This window comes from Geotrypetes seraphini, chromosome 4, assembly GCF_902459505.1.
Source record: "Geotrypetes seraphini chromosome 4, aGeoSer1.1, whole genome shotgun sequence".
Taxonomy (NCBI): Eukaryota; Metazoa; Chordata; class Amphibia; order Gymnophiona; family Dermophiidae; genus Geotrypetes; species Geotrypetes seraphini.
In genome coordinates this window covers 174,405,099-174,421,235 of record NC_047087.1, presented here as the reverse complement: position 1 = coordinate 174,421,235, position 16,137 = coordinate 174,405,099, and the positions used below count along the sequence as shown (strand labels likewise).

General features: G+C 43.3%; 1 protein-coding gene across 6 annotated transcripts in view; it reads left to right on the top strand.

The window, feature by feature from the left end:
- Window positions 1-16,137, top strand: part of HYDIN (HYDIN axonemal central pair apparatus protein) — a 1,718,235-nt gene that overhangs the window by 1,037,168 nt on the left and 664,930 nt on the right. For all 6 annotated transcript variants that reach the window (XM_033943280.1, XM_033943278.1, XM_033943277.1 and 3 more), the window contains one exon: window positions 6,675-6,858. In XM_033943280.1, the coding sequence (XP_033799171.1) occupies window positions 6,675-6,858 (184 nt within the window). The remainder of the gene's footprint in view (window positions 1-6,674; window positions 6,859-16,137) is intronic.

Below are 16,137 nucleotides of genomic sequence, written 5' to 3'. Positions count from 1 at the left end.
GTCCATTTAGTGATTTGTGGCGGTCTGGTAACTTGGGGTTGTTTTTGGTGGGCCGAGCATGTCCTTGATCGTGAGTCTGGTGACTGGTCCTTGGTGAAACAGGAAGTAGCCAAAATTGAGATGTGTTCTTCTTATCTCTCTGATTCCTTGTATGACCTGTTTTGAACGTTGGCCAAGTCCATGGCTCTCGGGGTGGCTGCTCATTGTACCTTGTGGTTCCGGGCTTGGTCGGCGGATGCGGCATCTAAGGCTAAACTGACAAAACGTTTTGAACTGGGGGTCTTATTTGTTTGGCGAGGATTTGGACAAGTTGGTTCAGACTTTAACGGACTCTAAGGTGCCTCATCTTCCTGAAGACCGTGCCCGCCCACCTACTTGGGGTGGCATTGCTCGGGGGAGTTTGCGTGATTTCCACAGATATCACCCTGGTCAAGGAGCTGCTTCTTTCCTTCCCTCCTCTGGGCCTCCCTGGGGCCATTTCTTTCAGCGCATGCAGTTCTTTCGGGGGGGGGAGGACATGATTCTTCCGCCGGTTCCCCCGCCACCCATCCTGCCCAATGACTCCTTGCTGACGCCTCCCTTCGTTCCGGTGGACAATCGGTTGCGAGACTTTTACCAGGTGTGGGCCGAGATCACAACAGATCAGTGGGTCCTGGAGGTGATTTGTTACGGTTATGCTCTGGAGTTTTCCCGCTCCTTGCCAGATCACTTTCTCGCTTCTCCTTGTCAGGTGGTATGGAAGAAGTGGGCCTTTCGTCAGGTGCTTCAAAGATTGTTAGATCTCAAAGCAGTAGTGCCTGTGCCTCTGCAGGAATGTGGCATCATTCAGTATTCTATTTCCTTCGTGGTGCCCAAGAAAGAGGGGACTTTTCGGCCTATCTTGGATCTGAAGGGGGTCTACAAAGCTCTGCGAGTTCTGTCTTTTCACATGGAGACCCTGAGATCTGTCATTCTGGTGGTTCAGCTGGGGGAATTTCTGACCTTTCTCAATCTGACGGAGGCCTATTGCATGTTCCGATACACGCTTTCTTTTGGTTTGGTCACAGCTCTGTGGACATTCACCAAGATTATTGTGGTCATGGCGGCGGCCTTGCGCAAGGAGAGCATTCTGGTTCACCCCTATCATGATGACTGGTTGATCCAAGCAAAGTCTTTTCAGGAGAGTTCCCAGGTTACAGCTCAGGTTGTGGAGTTCCTGCAGTCAATGGGATGGGTAGTCAACCTGTCCAAGAGCCGGTTAGAGCTATGTATTGCCTTCCCCAGAGCAAGGTGTAGCCCCACTGATCCTCCCTCCATGTATCCCATTCTGCTTCCCAAACAAGGACAGCTTCCAGTCCTGCCTTCCACCTCTTCTGATGAGCAAGATCTAACTTTCCCAACTCCATATGCATTCCTTTCTCTTCTCTTCTCACAATAGCCCTTCCTCAGGCCTACCTAAACTGCTACTACTTCTACTTATCATTTCTATAGTGCTGCTAGACATACATAGTGCTGTACATTAGACACGTCAGAGACAGACCCTGCTCAACAGAGCTTACAATCTAACCAAAACAGGACAAATAAGAAATTATGGAATTTGTTATGGTGGGAATGATTAAAATAGACACGGGCACTTTACAAGTGAGTAGGAGTTAGGAATTAAAGTAGCCTCAGTCTCACAAAAGTGGGCTTTTAGCCCTAGATTCCAGGCATACAGTGCATTAAGATAGAAGGAATGGAGTCTGGAGTTGGCAGTAGAGGAGAAGAGTACAGATAATAATAATAATAACAGTTTATATACCGCAGGACCGTGAAGTTCTATGTGGTTTACAATGATTAAAAATGCTTCAAATTGAGTAGAACTGGCAAGTTAAAACTAGTGAATAGTGGCTCTAGAGATCAGTTATTGTGGAAAAGATTGTACAAATCAACTGCCTAAGTACTTCAGGAACAGATATGTTTTTAGGTGTCTCCTGAATTCCCCATAAAGTATTAGCAAGCATAAGTAATTGTTCCTGGTCTTTACCCCTTAATGCTGCTTGATATGAGAAAAGATGTTGATGATGACTTTTGAATTTACATCCTTTAACCGGTGGAGATACAAAATTCAGGTGTGAGCTTCTCTTATGTCTGTTGGTTGGGAAGGAGAAAAAGTCAGTTATATATTTAGGGGCTAAACTGAACAGTACCTTAAAGCAGAAACATCTGAACTTAAACTTCACATGTGCCTCCATCGGCAGCCAATGTAGGAGTCGGTAGGAAGGAGTCACATGGTCAAACTTCTTCAACCCAAAAATCAGTTTGACCGCTTCATTTTGCACCAGTTGTAATCGCTGCATATTTTTGTGGGTAATTGCCAGATAGGCGATATTACAGTAGTCAAGTTGGCTCAGTATAAGGGATTGAACTAGAATTCTGAATGATGAAGCATCAAAATATGCTCTGATGGACCGAAGCTTCCAGAGAGTAAAGAAACCCTTTCTAACCAAAGAGTCCACCTGGTTTTTCATGGTTAGGCCCTGGTCCAATATTACACCCAAAACCTTCATAGAAGGTTGAATAGGATAGCTAAGTTTATTGATGCACAGTGATGTTTTTGTATCAAGTGGGTGAGATGAAGCTACAAAGAATTTTGGTTTTTCTGAGTTAAGCTTCAGTCTAAATTCAGTCATCCATTTTTCCATCAAGTCTAGTACTTCTGTTGCCATAGGAGTAACTTCAGAAAGAGAGGTAGCGAATGAGATAATGATCGTAAAGTCGTCTGTGTAACTGAATACTTTTATCCCCAACTGGATCAGTTGCGCACCTAATGATGACATGTAAACTTTGAAAAGCAATGGGGATAATGGTGACTCCTGCGGAATGCCAGATGGATTACTTCAGGTATTGGAGAGATTGTAATTAAAACGTACTTGATAGGTGCAAGACATAAGGAAACCTCGGAACCAGTCTAGCACCTCTCCTCTGATACCAAGTGCATCTAAGCATTGTAACAATTTCCCATGGTCTACTAGATCAAAGGTAGAGCTCATATCAAATTGCATAATCAGGGCATTAAGGCCCCTACTAAAGAATAAACGTAAATTATCCAAGATGGCTGCAATTACTGTCTCAGTGAGTTTCATGTAAAAGAGAGAACTGGTCAAGATATTCCATCAGTTGGGTATGTACCAATCCTTCCATGATTTTTACAAAAAATGGAATGGATGCTACTGGTCTATAGTTGATTACTGATGCTAATTAATCTTTACGATTTTGGGGAATTGGGGTTATTATAATGTGATCATTATTAGTAAGGAATTTTCCAATTTTTAACTTATCGGTCAAATAATTCAACAAAGTTAGTTTAAATTCTAATGGAGCTGTTTTCATAATTTCTGGGGAACAGATCAGAGAGACTTACCCAATGAACGGAGTTTCTGGGGAGATGAGAGATACTGAGGAGTTTCTGGAGAGATGAGAGATACTGAGAAGCTGCAGACTGAATGCACTTGTAAATCAATAAGAGGAGTTTGAACTGAATGAGGAAGTGAATAGGGAACCAATGAAGTGACTTGAGAATAGGGCTAATATGAGTTTAATGACACTGGTGGAATATAAATCATGTGGCAGAATTTTGAATGGATTGAAAGGGAGCAAGATAGACCTACCTGAAGTTCCTGTGGTCCAGTGGGGGCAGGAGAGAACCCCACTCACTCCCAGCAGCTGCTTCACAAAAATGTCTACCATGACCTATTGTGGCATCTTGCAGTACTCCTAAGTACTGCAAAGCTGCCAGTGAAGGTTGCAGGAGCCACTTTCATGTAGGTAGGCCTAGGGGGCATTTGGGAGTAAGGTAAGTAGGGGGAAGGAATGCATATTGATTTTAAGGGAGGGAAACGGAAGGGGGATCTTGCCTATTGGGGTGGAAGGGAGAGATGATCAAGGATGGAAACTTCATCTTCTTCTGGGGATGGAGGAGGGACCAGAATTGGTGGAGCAAAAGGCATTTGCATCCCTTATGGGGGTCTGGTCTAGTATTCAACTGGGGCCTGCAAAACATAGTAATATAGTAAATGACAGCAGATAAAGACCTGAACGATTCATTCATTCTGCCCAATATTTGTGTTAGGTGCCATTGACTCATGTTTGAGTCCTAGTGACTTGATGAATTACAAATCTAAAAAGAAATTGATTTTGTACTAGTCCGGTAAGGTCCTCCAGTGTTATCCCCATGGTTGTTTTCAACCTATCTAGCCATCTGATTGCAGATCATCCTCTTCACCTAGTTCTTTCATCTTCCCAAACATGATGACCTTTTCCAATGATCTTTCTCTTCTGATGGTGTGACCAAAATAAGACAGATATAACTTTATCATTTGGGCTTCGAGTGACATAGCCAGTTTGATCTCTTCCAGAATCGATTTGTTAGTTCTTCTGGCAGTCCATGCACACACAAAATCCTTCTCTAGCACCAAAGCTCAAATGAGTATATCTTCTTTCTGTCTTGTTTCCGTAGTATCCAGCTTTCACATTTGTACTTTACCAGTGAGAAAATGAGTGTGTGGACAAGTCTGATCTTCGTATGGAGTGTTATTTCCTTGCCATTGAATACTTTGTCGAGAGCCTTCATTGAAGAGTTGACCAAATGCTATGCACGTCCAGGTGGGGTGGGGGGAAGGTTAGGTTGGGGGGAGAGTTTAAAATCTTTATATTATTTGTTGGAATAGAGTGCAGTATGTTATATTACTTGATTGTTCATATGTTTGCACTATGTATTTGATGTCAAAAACGAATAAAGGATAATAAAAAAAAGAAGAGTTGACCAAATGCTATTGTGCAGAGTATTTCTTTCCTGCTAGTTGCTACTTTGTTTACAAAAAAGACTAGGATATAGAATAGAAGTTGTAAAGGATTTCAATCGCTTTCAAGCTCAAAATCTTCATCATTTCTCCGTGTTCATGATCTTCGTCTTGTTTATGTTCAGTTCTAATCCTCCGCCTCCAACACTACCCATCTGCTGCTGCCCAGATGGATGGTACATCATTAGTCTGACATCTCTGCTGAAATCTGTTGGCCTTGGGAGGCCCTGCTGGTAGCGAAACAACCAATAGCATAGCTTTCAGCTTCTCAGATACATTCAAACCCATGCACCATAACTGGAGCCCAATATTTACATACATTATAAATTCATGATTAAATTTTCTTTTTTTCTTGGTTATTTCTGGGCCTTGGACCATAAAGTCTGCCCAGTACTGTCCGTAAGTTCCAGCTACTGGAGTTGCCTTTGAAGCTCACTCCAGCCTATCCAAACCATCTCTTTGTAAGTGGAATACAGATCGTAAACTAGAAAAAGTTTAAAGAAGAGTGGCTCAAGATGATAAAGGGGATGGAACTCTCAAATAAGGAAAGATTAAAGAGGTTAGGGCTGTTCAGTTTGGAAAAGAGACAGCTGAGGGGAGATATGATTGAAGAAAATAATTAACTTTAAAGAGATTTCCAGCAGTGCACTAGTTGAGAATTTTAAAAAAAATCTCCAAAATTTAGCAGTGTGAAAGGCAAGAGACAGTTTGAAAAGCCTGTACACACGACTGATAGCTTTTTAGTTGGGTTATGTTATTACCATTTTTGTATACTGTTTTTGTTGCTATGTCATGGACCGCCTGTATTTACACTTTGCACTGACATATTATGAACATGAGATCTGTGTTGTATATTCTATAACAAAATGCTAATAAAACTGATTGAACTTAAAAAAAAAAAAAGAAATGGGCAGAGTGTGAGTGAGAGAGTTTTGGGGTTTTTTTAATTGTGGTTTTGTTTTTTGGTCTCGGTTAGTTGACAAAATAGAGCATCACAGCCAGCAAAATATGCTGACAGCACAAATTAACAAAGCAATCAAAATCTAGAGAGCAGATATCAGATAGCTAAACGTAAAATATAAAAAAAACAATTGACATATTAAGAATAACATTCAGAAATCACTTAGCTTTCACCCTGAAATTTGCCACATAAGTACTTTATACTTTGCATCTACTTTTTCTGTATGTATTTTTAATGGGTAATGCACATACACATTGAAAATGCAATCTACATGCCCCAGGAATGTTTATTCTTATTGCAGCTAGAAATACAGGGCCCCTTTTATCAAACAGTGCTAGAGGTTTTTAGCACGTACTAATGTGGTGAAATGCTTGGACATTCATGGAATTCCTATGAGTGTCAGAGCACTTAACTCACTGGCCTGTGCTAAAAACCTCTAGCACAGCTTGATAAAAGGGGGATATTTAATATTCCACAGAACACATACCCCCTATTCTACGAAACTGCACTTGCAGTTTTTAGCACAGAGAGCCATGCTGAATGGCTCGCGCTGCTCCCGACGCTCATAGGAACTCTATGAGCGTCGGGAGCAGCACAGGCCATTCAGCGCGGCTCTCTGCGCTAAAAAACTCTAGCATGGTTTCGTGGAAGAGGGGGATAGTTTTTGTTGCATGGAAATGAGCACTTTTCAGATGACCAGTTTGATAATTGCCTTTCTCTTCTTTATTGAAACAATAATACATGTCCCTTTTTTCTCCAATATCTCTGAAATAGAACAGTGAATCTGCCAAATTATTCTTCCTGAGTGTTTGCACTAAATATTTCTTTGTCAACTGAGATTCAAAGATATTATATTAACTGATTTTTCATCTTTTTTGGCCTTTGCTTACCAGCTAAGTGACTGCTATCAAGGAGTCGTATTTGATGGATTGGAAACACTTTTTGCTCAAAATTTTCCCTCAGCTCTTGTTTGTTTGCTCAAAGCAATCAACAATCGAAATCATATCTACTTTGTAAGTCTGAACCAAGAATATGAAACTCTGAAGGATCACGAGCGAGCTTTGAGAGAAGCAGAAGGTAAGAAACCTACATATTCTTCTCTTCATACCTTACCTCCTTTCCCAAATAATTCAGCTAATGGTAAGTTTCAGTGGTTCAAGTGGGAATTGTGGGAGTGCAATCATAGGTTACATAAATGGATGAATGGATTTTCAAAGGGTAAAAATGTCTAGCTAGGGTTACCATATTCGTTTAGAGTTAGATAAAAAATAAAAAAATAAGAGGACAAATAGCCACAACTCCTGGACCACCCATTCCCCATCCCCTTTCCGACTCCCATACAAATATGCATGCATGTGCCAATATACCAGGTGACCACAGTGGTGTACCTAGTATGCTTGTTACAGGTTTCTGGGTCTCGCTGTGTCTTGTCAGGTAGAAACCTGTCCATCATGTCCCTTCCCTTGTTTAAAAGCAAACTGAAAACCCACCTTTTTGATATAGCTTTCAATCCTTAAATTACTCTGCCTTCCAATCCAGCCTACTGATTAACCGTTCCCCTTAACTATATCCATGACATCCTGTTTGTCTTTTTTTTAAAATTTGTTTATTTATTCAACTTTTCAAATTATAGACAAGCAAATCAATACTTGAATACATATATATATATATATATATATATATATATATATTGGTTGGAAAGAAAATAATTATTAATTATTTAGTCCACTACATTAAGTAAAGATCCAAGTTTTAGAATTACTTATCAAGGAAATTTTTCATTCATCTTAAGAACAGTTCAGGAGACATTGATCGAAAACCCCAATAGCCTGGACTTAGACTATTGGAGGGGCTATCGGACTTATCACCACTCTACCCCTTCTTTGGCCACAATAAATTCCAACAGTTGCTTTGGTTCAAAGAATAAATTTATTTTCCCCTGTAGTGAAACACAGCACTTTGCCGGAAATTTCAAAATAAAGGATGCACCCAGTGCCAAAACACCGGGTTTATAAAGTAGACAATCCTTTCTCCTTTTCTGTGTCACTTGAGCAATGTCAGGAAAAATCCAAATTGTCGAACCAAAGAACTTATCGTTCATATGTCTAAAATATAACCTAAAAAGTAAATCTTTGTCATGCTCCAAGGCAAATGTCACCAAGAGAGTAGTTCTCTCCGTGACCACTTCCAGAGAACTTTCCAAAAATTCTGTCCTCACTGGGCACGCAACTAACCCAGCTGAGGATAAAACTATTTAGTTATGCAGATGACTTTACGATTAACATCCTATTCGCTGATTCTGTCTTTGAAACTATTTCCAAAGCTTCAGAAGCCATAAACGTGATGGAGCAATGGATGACAAACTTTAGGCTCAAACTTAATTCAGAAAAAACGACATTCTTCGTTGCTTCACCACATCCGCTTGACACCAAAATACCACTATGTATCAATAAACTTAGTTACCCTATCCAGCCCACCAAAAAAATACTAGGTATAACTCTGGATCAATGCCTAACCATGAAAGACCAGGTGGACTCTTTAATCAGAAAGGGATTCTTTACTCTCTGGAAACTCAGATCCATTAAAGCTTATTTCAATACATCGGCATTCAGAACCCTGGTCCAATCCCTCATACTAAGTCTACTTGACTACTGTAACATCGCCTATTTGGCAATTTCCCAAAAGAATATGCAACATTTACAATTGATGCAAAATGCAGCAGTCAGACTGATCTTTGTGCTAAAGAAATTTGACCACGTGACACCCTACTACCGGCAGTTGCATTGGCTGCCGATTGAGGCACGCGTAAAGTTTAAATTCGCCTGCTTCTGCTTTAAAGCACTACACGGACTTGCCCCTAAATACATAACTGACCTTTTCTCCTTCTCAGCCAACAGACACAAGAGAAGCTCACATTCCAACTTCGTTTCCCCCCCCCAGTGAGAGGTTGTAAATTGAAAAAACACCATGAACACCTTCTCTCACAATAGGCAGCATCGTGGGGTAAAGACCTAGAACAATTGCTTTCGCCCACTACTTATGAGGAATTTAAGAAACGTCTAAGAACACACCTGTTCCTAAAGCATCTAGACAACTGATCCACTCATCTCTCTCCCCTCAATAGTGATTAACTTGTCCTATTGATCACTTTCACCTCAACAATGGATTTCCTGTCCTATTAATTTTCTTTCTTCCACCCCTCTTAAAGTCAATCAATTTGTACCTTTGCTTAATCTTTTGTTAACCGCATAGAACTTCACGGTACTGCGGTATATAAACTGTTATTATTATTATTATTAAGTTAATTTCTCCCTTTTCTGTTGCTTCAATTTCAATAAGGGTTGAACTATCTTGCTTCTTCCCTGTAGATAAATATTGAGCCCCAGTTATATGTGGTAAATTTTCTTGGGGGATCATCAATATTGCCCTGAAGTATTTCCGCACCATCTCAATTGGAGATAATACTGGAGATTTAGGAAAATTCAACATTCTTAAGTTGTTCCTTCTCTGCTTATTTTCCATATATTCAAGGTGTTTTTTTTTTTTTTTTTATAAAAGATCTCTCTTTAATAATCTCTATTTCTGCTATTATGAAGGTAACGGTGGATAATAAATCATTTAGCTTTGATGATCCTGAAAAACTAAAAGTGTATTTGAGTCAATGGGAACAGCCAATGAATGTGTAAAAACATGCTTAATGACATAGTTTATTTTAATTTTTGTTTTACTTTGATTCTGTCAATACTATAAAATATAATGACAGTTTATTTATAAATGTAATTGATACGTAACAGTTAAAGAATGTTGGCTATAGAATGTGAACCTGAAGGTTCTTCTCATCGGACGCTGTTGTTAAAATGCTCAAAGTGAGGAATGTTACAAAATGCAAGCATACTATTGTTGGATTTACCGGGTCATAGTAAGAATGCTCTGAACTACGGAGCTTTTGATTGGGATGCTATGGAAGACAACTGGCTTTGTAAAATATAATATTGGAGTAGCAAGCTGACATGATCACTAAAGTGGTTTATTGGAGGAATTTGCTGTATGGATTTGTAGCTATCAGCCTTTCCTCCTGCAGCTATGAGGACAAATGCAACACTCTGTGCTATGCCAACTGTGCCAAACAGTTCAATTTATCTTCAAAGTGAATTGTGGTCAATGAGAACTGATCATATGAGTAATTAAGAAATTGTATCTGAGCATTTGAAAACAAAGAGAGAGAAGTTCCTATTAAATTGAGGACGTAAGTCTATGGGATTTATAGGATCGTCATGAGAAGACTTTACACTGCAGAACTTTGTAAATGGATACAATTCACAAGAAGACTGTCGGCTTTGGAAGATTCTCTGCAAAAATGGATTATTCTGAACTATGATCCCTTGACTGAGTATTTTAAGTCTGCAGAGGAATGACAGTTAGTTTTAAAAATATATGAACTGACAAAGGATAGAGTCTGCATACTTGTTTACTTGCTTCTAATAACCTTAGGTTCACTGTTTACATGGAAAGGTTCTTGAATGAAATTTTTCATAAGGAAGGATTTATTTTATTAAATAATTAAATGTATGTTGCATTTTATTCCTAAGGGTATTCAACTCATATAAATTTTATTTCATTCTCTTGAATGAGATGGATCAACTAATAAATTAATATATTTATTTATGATAAAATAGGATAAATTAATTTATTAGGTCAAATACAAAATGAATAATATTTATGGAAATAAAATTATATATAATAACTTATTTTACTTACTAAAACTACTAAAGAAATATTTTCCACATTAAATTGGTTTATAATTGAATAGTTATTTTGAGATAATTCCTAGGGGCTGTTCTTATTTTATTTAATAGATATAATCACCATTGATTGAAAGTAAAATGATAGTAGATGTCAAGGGTTTATTGAGTACGGTTTTATATTATATTACAAATAGTATTAATATAAACTTGATTATTTTAATATAAAATTGATTTATTTTTGTGGTCTGTTGGGGATTTATCTTGATTTACCTGATCTCATATGTGCGGTTCCAAGTCTTCATTGTCATTTTTTAGGGAGGGTAAGGGTGGGAAGGGAGATAGTAAAGGGGATAGGAATGAATTGATGAGGTGTATTATGCAAGAAGAAATAATATGGAAAATGATGTATATTCATATTTTAATATTTATTTTATTCTATGATAAATGGAAGAGTTCTATTATAATTAATATATATAATGGAGATTAAACTCTTTTCTCTTAACGTTAATGGCCTCAATCACCCAGTAAAAAGGAAAAAAATGCTTGCATTCTTGAAAAAACAAAGGGCTGACATATATTATATACAAGAGACGCATCTTTCGGCTATAGAATCAAAGAAACTCGAAGGGGATTGGGTGAAACATTGTTTTTTTGCCCCTGCAGTTGGGAAAAAAGCTGAGGTTGCCATCTTAATAAATAAAAAATGTTCAGCTTTTTTTCAAATGATAGATTTTGATCCCTTAGGAAGGTGGATTAATGTAGACTACAAAAATTAAAGAGTTCAAAGTCTAATAGATGCTGGCACTGTAATCTTGAAGTAGGGACTTTAGATCATCTTTTGTTTTATTGTCCCTTTATCTTAGCTTTTTGGAACTCAATTTGGGATCAAGTAAATTGTTTATTGGAAAAGCAAGTGGCATTATCTTATGATACAGTCCTATTTGGTATGTCAATGAGGAAAAAGAGCCAAATATCATCAAATAATAATAAACTTTTATTGATAATGACAGGAGTCGCCATTCAGCACATCACAAGTACAGTGGAACCTTGGTTTACGAGCATAATTTGTTCCAGAAGCATGCTCGTAAACCAAATTGCTCGTATATCAAAGCAAGTTTCCCCATAGGAAGTAAGGGAAACTGCTTTGATTGGTTCCACCTTCTCCTCCCCCCCCTCCATGAGGCTAACGGCGCTGCTACATTCTCCCCCCCTTGAGGAATCCGACGCTGTTCCAAACCCCTCCCCGTGATCCAGCTTCCCCCCCACTTGCGTTGCCCCCCCTCCACCGCGATCCTACTTTCCCCCCTCCCGAGCAGTCATTGACACCCTTTACCCGACTTAGCACCAGTGCCGGTGCCCGAAAATCCTCCCTCTTCTGGCGCGGCTGGGCGGTGCGTCGGAGATCCTCCTTCTTCTGGGCTGGGCTGGGCTGGACTGGCTTTGAGCATTTGCGCATGCTCAAAGCCTTCTGGTCTCGCTCTCTCCGAGATTGAGAGGGAGACCAGAAGGCTTTGAGCATGCGCAAATGCTCAAAGCCAGTCCAGCCCAGCCCAGACAAGAAGAAGGAGGATCACCAACGCACCGCCTAGCCCAGGCCGCGCCAGAAGAGGGAGGATCTTCGGGCACCGGCACTGGTGCCAAGTCGGGTAAAGGGTGTCATTGACGGCTCGGGGGGGGAAGTAGGATCGCGGTGGAGGGGGGTAATGCGAGCCGGGGGGATGCCGGATCGCCCGGGGGGGGGGCGCTCGTACAGCGAGGCAAGCTCTGTTTACGAGGCACCAAATTTGCAAATGTTTTGCTCGTCTTGCAAAACACTCGCAAACTGGTGCACTTGTAAACCGAGGTACCACTGTAATTGGAAAAACTACAATAGACTCTGGTGGAACTCATTATGTCACATATATAAAATGGAAAGAACAATAACTACCGTATTTTCACGCATATAACGCGCGCGTTATACGCGTTTTTACCTACCGCGCATACCCCTCGCGCGTTATATGCGTGAGCGCGGTATACAAAAGTTTTAAAACATAGTTCCCACCCCCGCCCGACGCCCGATTCACCCCCCCAGCAGGACCGCTCGCACCCCCATCCCGAACGACCGCTCGCACGCGCTCCCACCCGCACCCGCATCCACGATCGGAGCAAGAGGGAGCCCAAGCCCTCTTGCCCGGCCGACTCCCCGACGTCCGATACATCCCCCCCCCCCGGCAGGACCACTCGCACCCCCACCCCGAAGGACCGCCGACTTCCCGACAATATCGGACCAGAAGGGAGCCCAAACCCTCCTGGCCACGGCGACCCCCTAACCCCACCCCGCACTACATTACGGGCAGGAGGGATCCCAGGCCCTCCTGCCCTCGACGCAAACCCCCCTCCCTCCAACGATCGCCCCCCCCAAGAACCTCCGACCGCCCCCCCCAGCCGACCCGCGACCCCCCTGGCGACCCCCCACCCCCCTTCCCCGTACCTTTGGTAGTTGGGCCAGAAGGGAGCCCAAACCCTCCTGGCCACGGCGACCCCCTAACCCCACCCCGCACTACATTACGGGCAGGAGGGATCCCAGGCCCTCCTGCCCTCGACGCAAACCCCCCTCCCCCCCAACGACCGCCCCCCCCCAAGAACCTCCGACCGCCCCCCAGCCGACCCGCGATCCCCCTGGCGACCCCCACGACCCCCCCACCCCCCTTCCCCGTACCTTTGGTAGTTGGCCGGACAGACGGGAGCCAAACCCGCCTGTCCGGCAGGCAGCCAACGAAGGAATGAGGCCGGATTGGCCCATCCATCCTAAAGCTCCGCCTACTGGTGGGGCCTAAGGCGCGTGGGCCAATCAGAATAGGCCCTGGAGCCTTAGGTCCCACCTGGGGGCGCGGCCTGAGGCACATGGGCCCAACCCGACCATGTGCCTCAGGCCGCGCCCCGAGGTGGGACCTAAGGCTCCAGGGCCTATTCTGATTGGCCCACGCGCCTTAGGCCCCACCAGTAGGCGGAGCTTTAGGATGGATGGGCCAATCCGGCCTCATTCCTTCGTTGGCTGCCTGCCGGACAGGCGGGTTTGGCTCCCGTCTGTCCGGCCAACTACCAAAGGTACGGGGAAGGGGGGTGGGGGGGTCGTGGGGGTCGCCAGGGGGGTCGCGGGTCGGCTGGGGGGGCGGTCGGAGGTTCTTGGGGGGGGCGGTCGTTGGGGGGGAGGGGGGTTTGCGTCGAGGGCAGGAGGGCCTGGGATCCCTCCTGCCCGTAATGTAGTGCGGGGTGGGGTTAGGGGGTCGCCGTGGCCAGGAGGGTTTGGGCTCCCTTCTGGCCCAACTACCAAAGGTACGGGGAAGGGGGGTGGGGGGGTCGTGGGGGTCGTCAGGGGGATCGCAGGTCGGCTGGGGGGCGGTCGGAGGTTCTTGGGGGGGGGCGGTCGTTGGGGGGAGGGGGGTTTGCGTCGAGGGCAGGAGGGCCTGGGATCCCTCCTGCCCGTAATGTAGTGCGGGGTGGGGTTAGGGGGTCGCCGTGGCCAGGAGGATTTGGGCTCCCTCCTGGCCCGATATTGTTGGGGAGTCGGCGGTCCTTCGGGGGGAGGGATGTATCGGACGTCGGGGGGGGGGGGCATCAGGCTTTCAGGATGGGGTCAGACCTTCAAGGGGGGACAGTGCACGGAAGTCAGGGGGGGTGAACGGAGAGTCGGGACAGCGCACGGAAAGTCAGGGCAGTGCACGGAAGTCAGGGGGGGGTGAACGGAGAGTCGGGACAGCGCACGGAAAGTCAGGGCAGTGCACGGAAGTCAGGGGGGGGTGAACGGAGAGTCGGGACAGCGCACGGAGAGGCGGGGCAGTGCACGGAAGTCAGGGGGGGTGAACGGAGAGTCGGGCAGCATGCGCGGTATAATCGTGAGCGCGTTATACCAAAGTTTTTGTGCTTATCATCGTGATTTCTGCGCGCTATACACGTGTGCGCGTTTTATACGGGTGCGTGTTATTTGCGTGAAAATACGGTATACAACAAGGGAACTATAAGAATTTTAATAAAATTTGGGAGCCATTAACTTCTTATTGTAATGAGTAAATACCATTTTCTATTGAAATATACACCGTCTAATGTAAGGAAAGGCTTTAAATTTTATTATTCATATTGGGAAAATAATAGAGGGAATGATGGGAGGGAAGGTTGATAATTTTATGTATTATAAGATAAAATAGAAAGAATGTCAAGTGATGTGTTTAACTGTATTGTTGTAAAGTTTGTACACTTGACGCAAGATTGAAAAGGAATAAAGAACTTTAAAAAAAAAATAATCTCTATTTCTACATTTTTAATTTGGGTGTTCTGTTCCTCGTGTTTTTTTATATCATCTCCCTGTTGTTGTAAGATTTTTTCATGGGCTTCTACCTGAGAGTTGACAGAGACATAATCATGCTGAACAATAGTCATTACCTTCTGGAGGTTAGAGTCCGTGATTTCAATAGCCCTCCAGAGTTCTTCTAAATTTACCACTGCGGGCTTAATCAACTGTCCAAACTGTATCTTACTCACAGAAGTTAGATTTTCCCCTGTCTCTGCCAAGAGAGCCGATGTCTGTACTTCAGAGGTCTTCTGCTCCTCCGGGGGTATTCAGTAAGTTCCCGTCCTGGGTAAACTGTGTAGCCACGCTCCCTGCAAGGCTTCTGGTTAGGATTTTGCCCCTGGATCGAGCTGAGAGAAATCCGATCATCACTTAGGTTCGCTGACATACTCGGTATTCCTGCCAGAGTCGGGGCTGTCTCCTTTAGCTGGCGGGTAATCCCTGCATCCAGCGTCATCAGGATCAAGGTTTTTGAAGTTCCGGGCACCGGAGAAGTCGGCCGGGTTACTCCCTTCCTCTTCCCCATAAACGGGTCCGTCTCTTGCCTGGTCCTGCGGCGTCTCAACGGGCCCGCTGAGGTAATCACAATCGCCAGTAAGAAATAACCGGTGATCAAAACGTCCTGGGGCAAACCACAATTCAAAAAAGGATAGAGGGGAAGAAGGTAGTTAGAAAACACTAGCGGGGAGCACCGCGCCTAACGTCTGCTCTAAACGCCATCTTGGATCTCATCCTATTTGTCTTGCCTGTTTAGACTGTAAGCTCTTTAGAGCAGGGACTGTTTTCTTATTGTTTGTGACTCTGTGCAGCACTGCATTAGTCTGGTAGCGTTTTAGAAAAAAATAGTAGAAGTAGAAACCGACGTTTCAGCAAACATGTTGTGAGGTCTGCAGTTTTATCTCTGTAAATAGTAGGTTCACTAATTGGGAACAGGGCAGTCCATCAATTTGAATTTTGGCGGGAAAGTCAATTGGTCAGAAATTTGAATTTTGGCAGGAAAGTCAGTTGGTCTCTTCCCAACAAAAATCAAATTGGTGGACTGCAAAAGAGGGTTCAATATCGTTTACATTAAGGACTTTGCACAGTATATTAATTTAAAATTTTGTGTGAATTATACTATAAAAAAACTGATCTGAAAAAGCAGAAAATAAAAAAGTCTTTAATCTTTTTCAAAAGATTTGATAGGTGGCGCATGACTGTGAATAGGCACACATCTTACATAGTGCTTCATTTACAAGTAGGAATATACATAGCGGAGTCTGGGTAGCACATGGGCAGGATTCA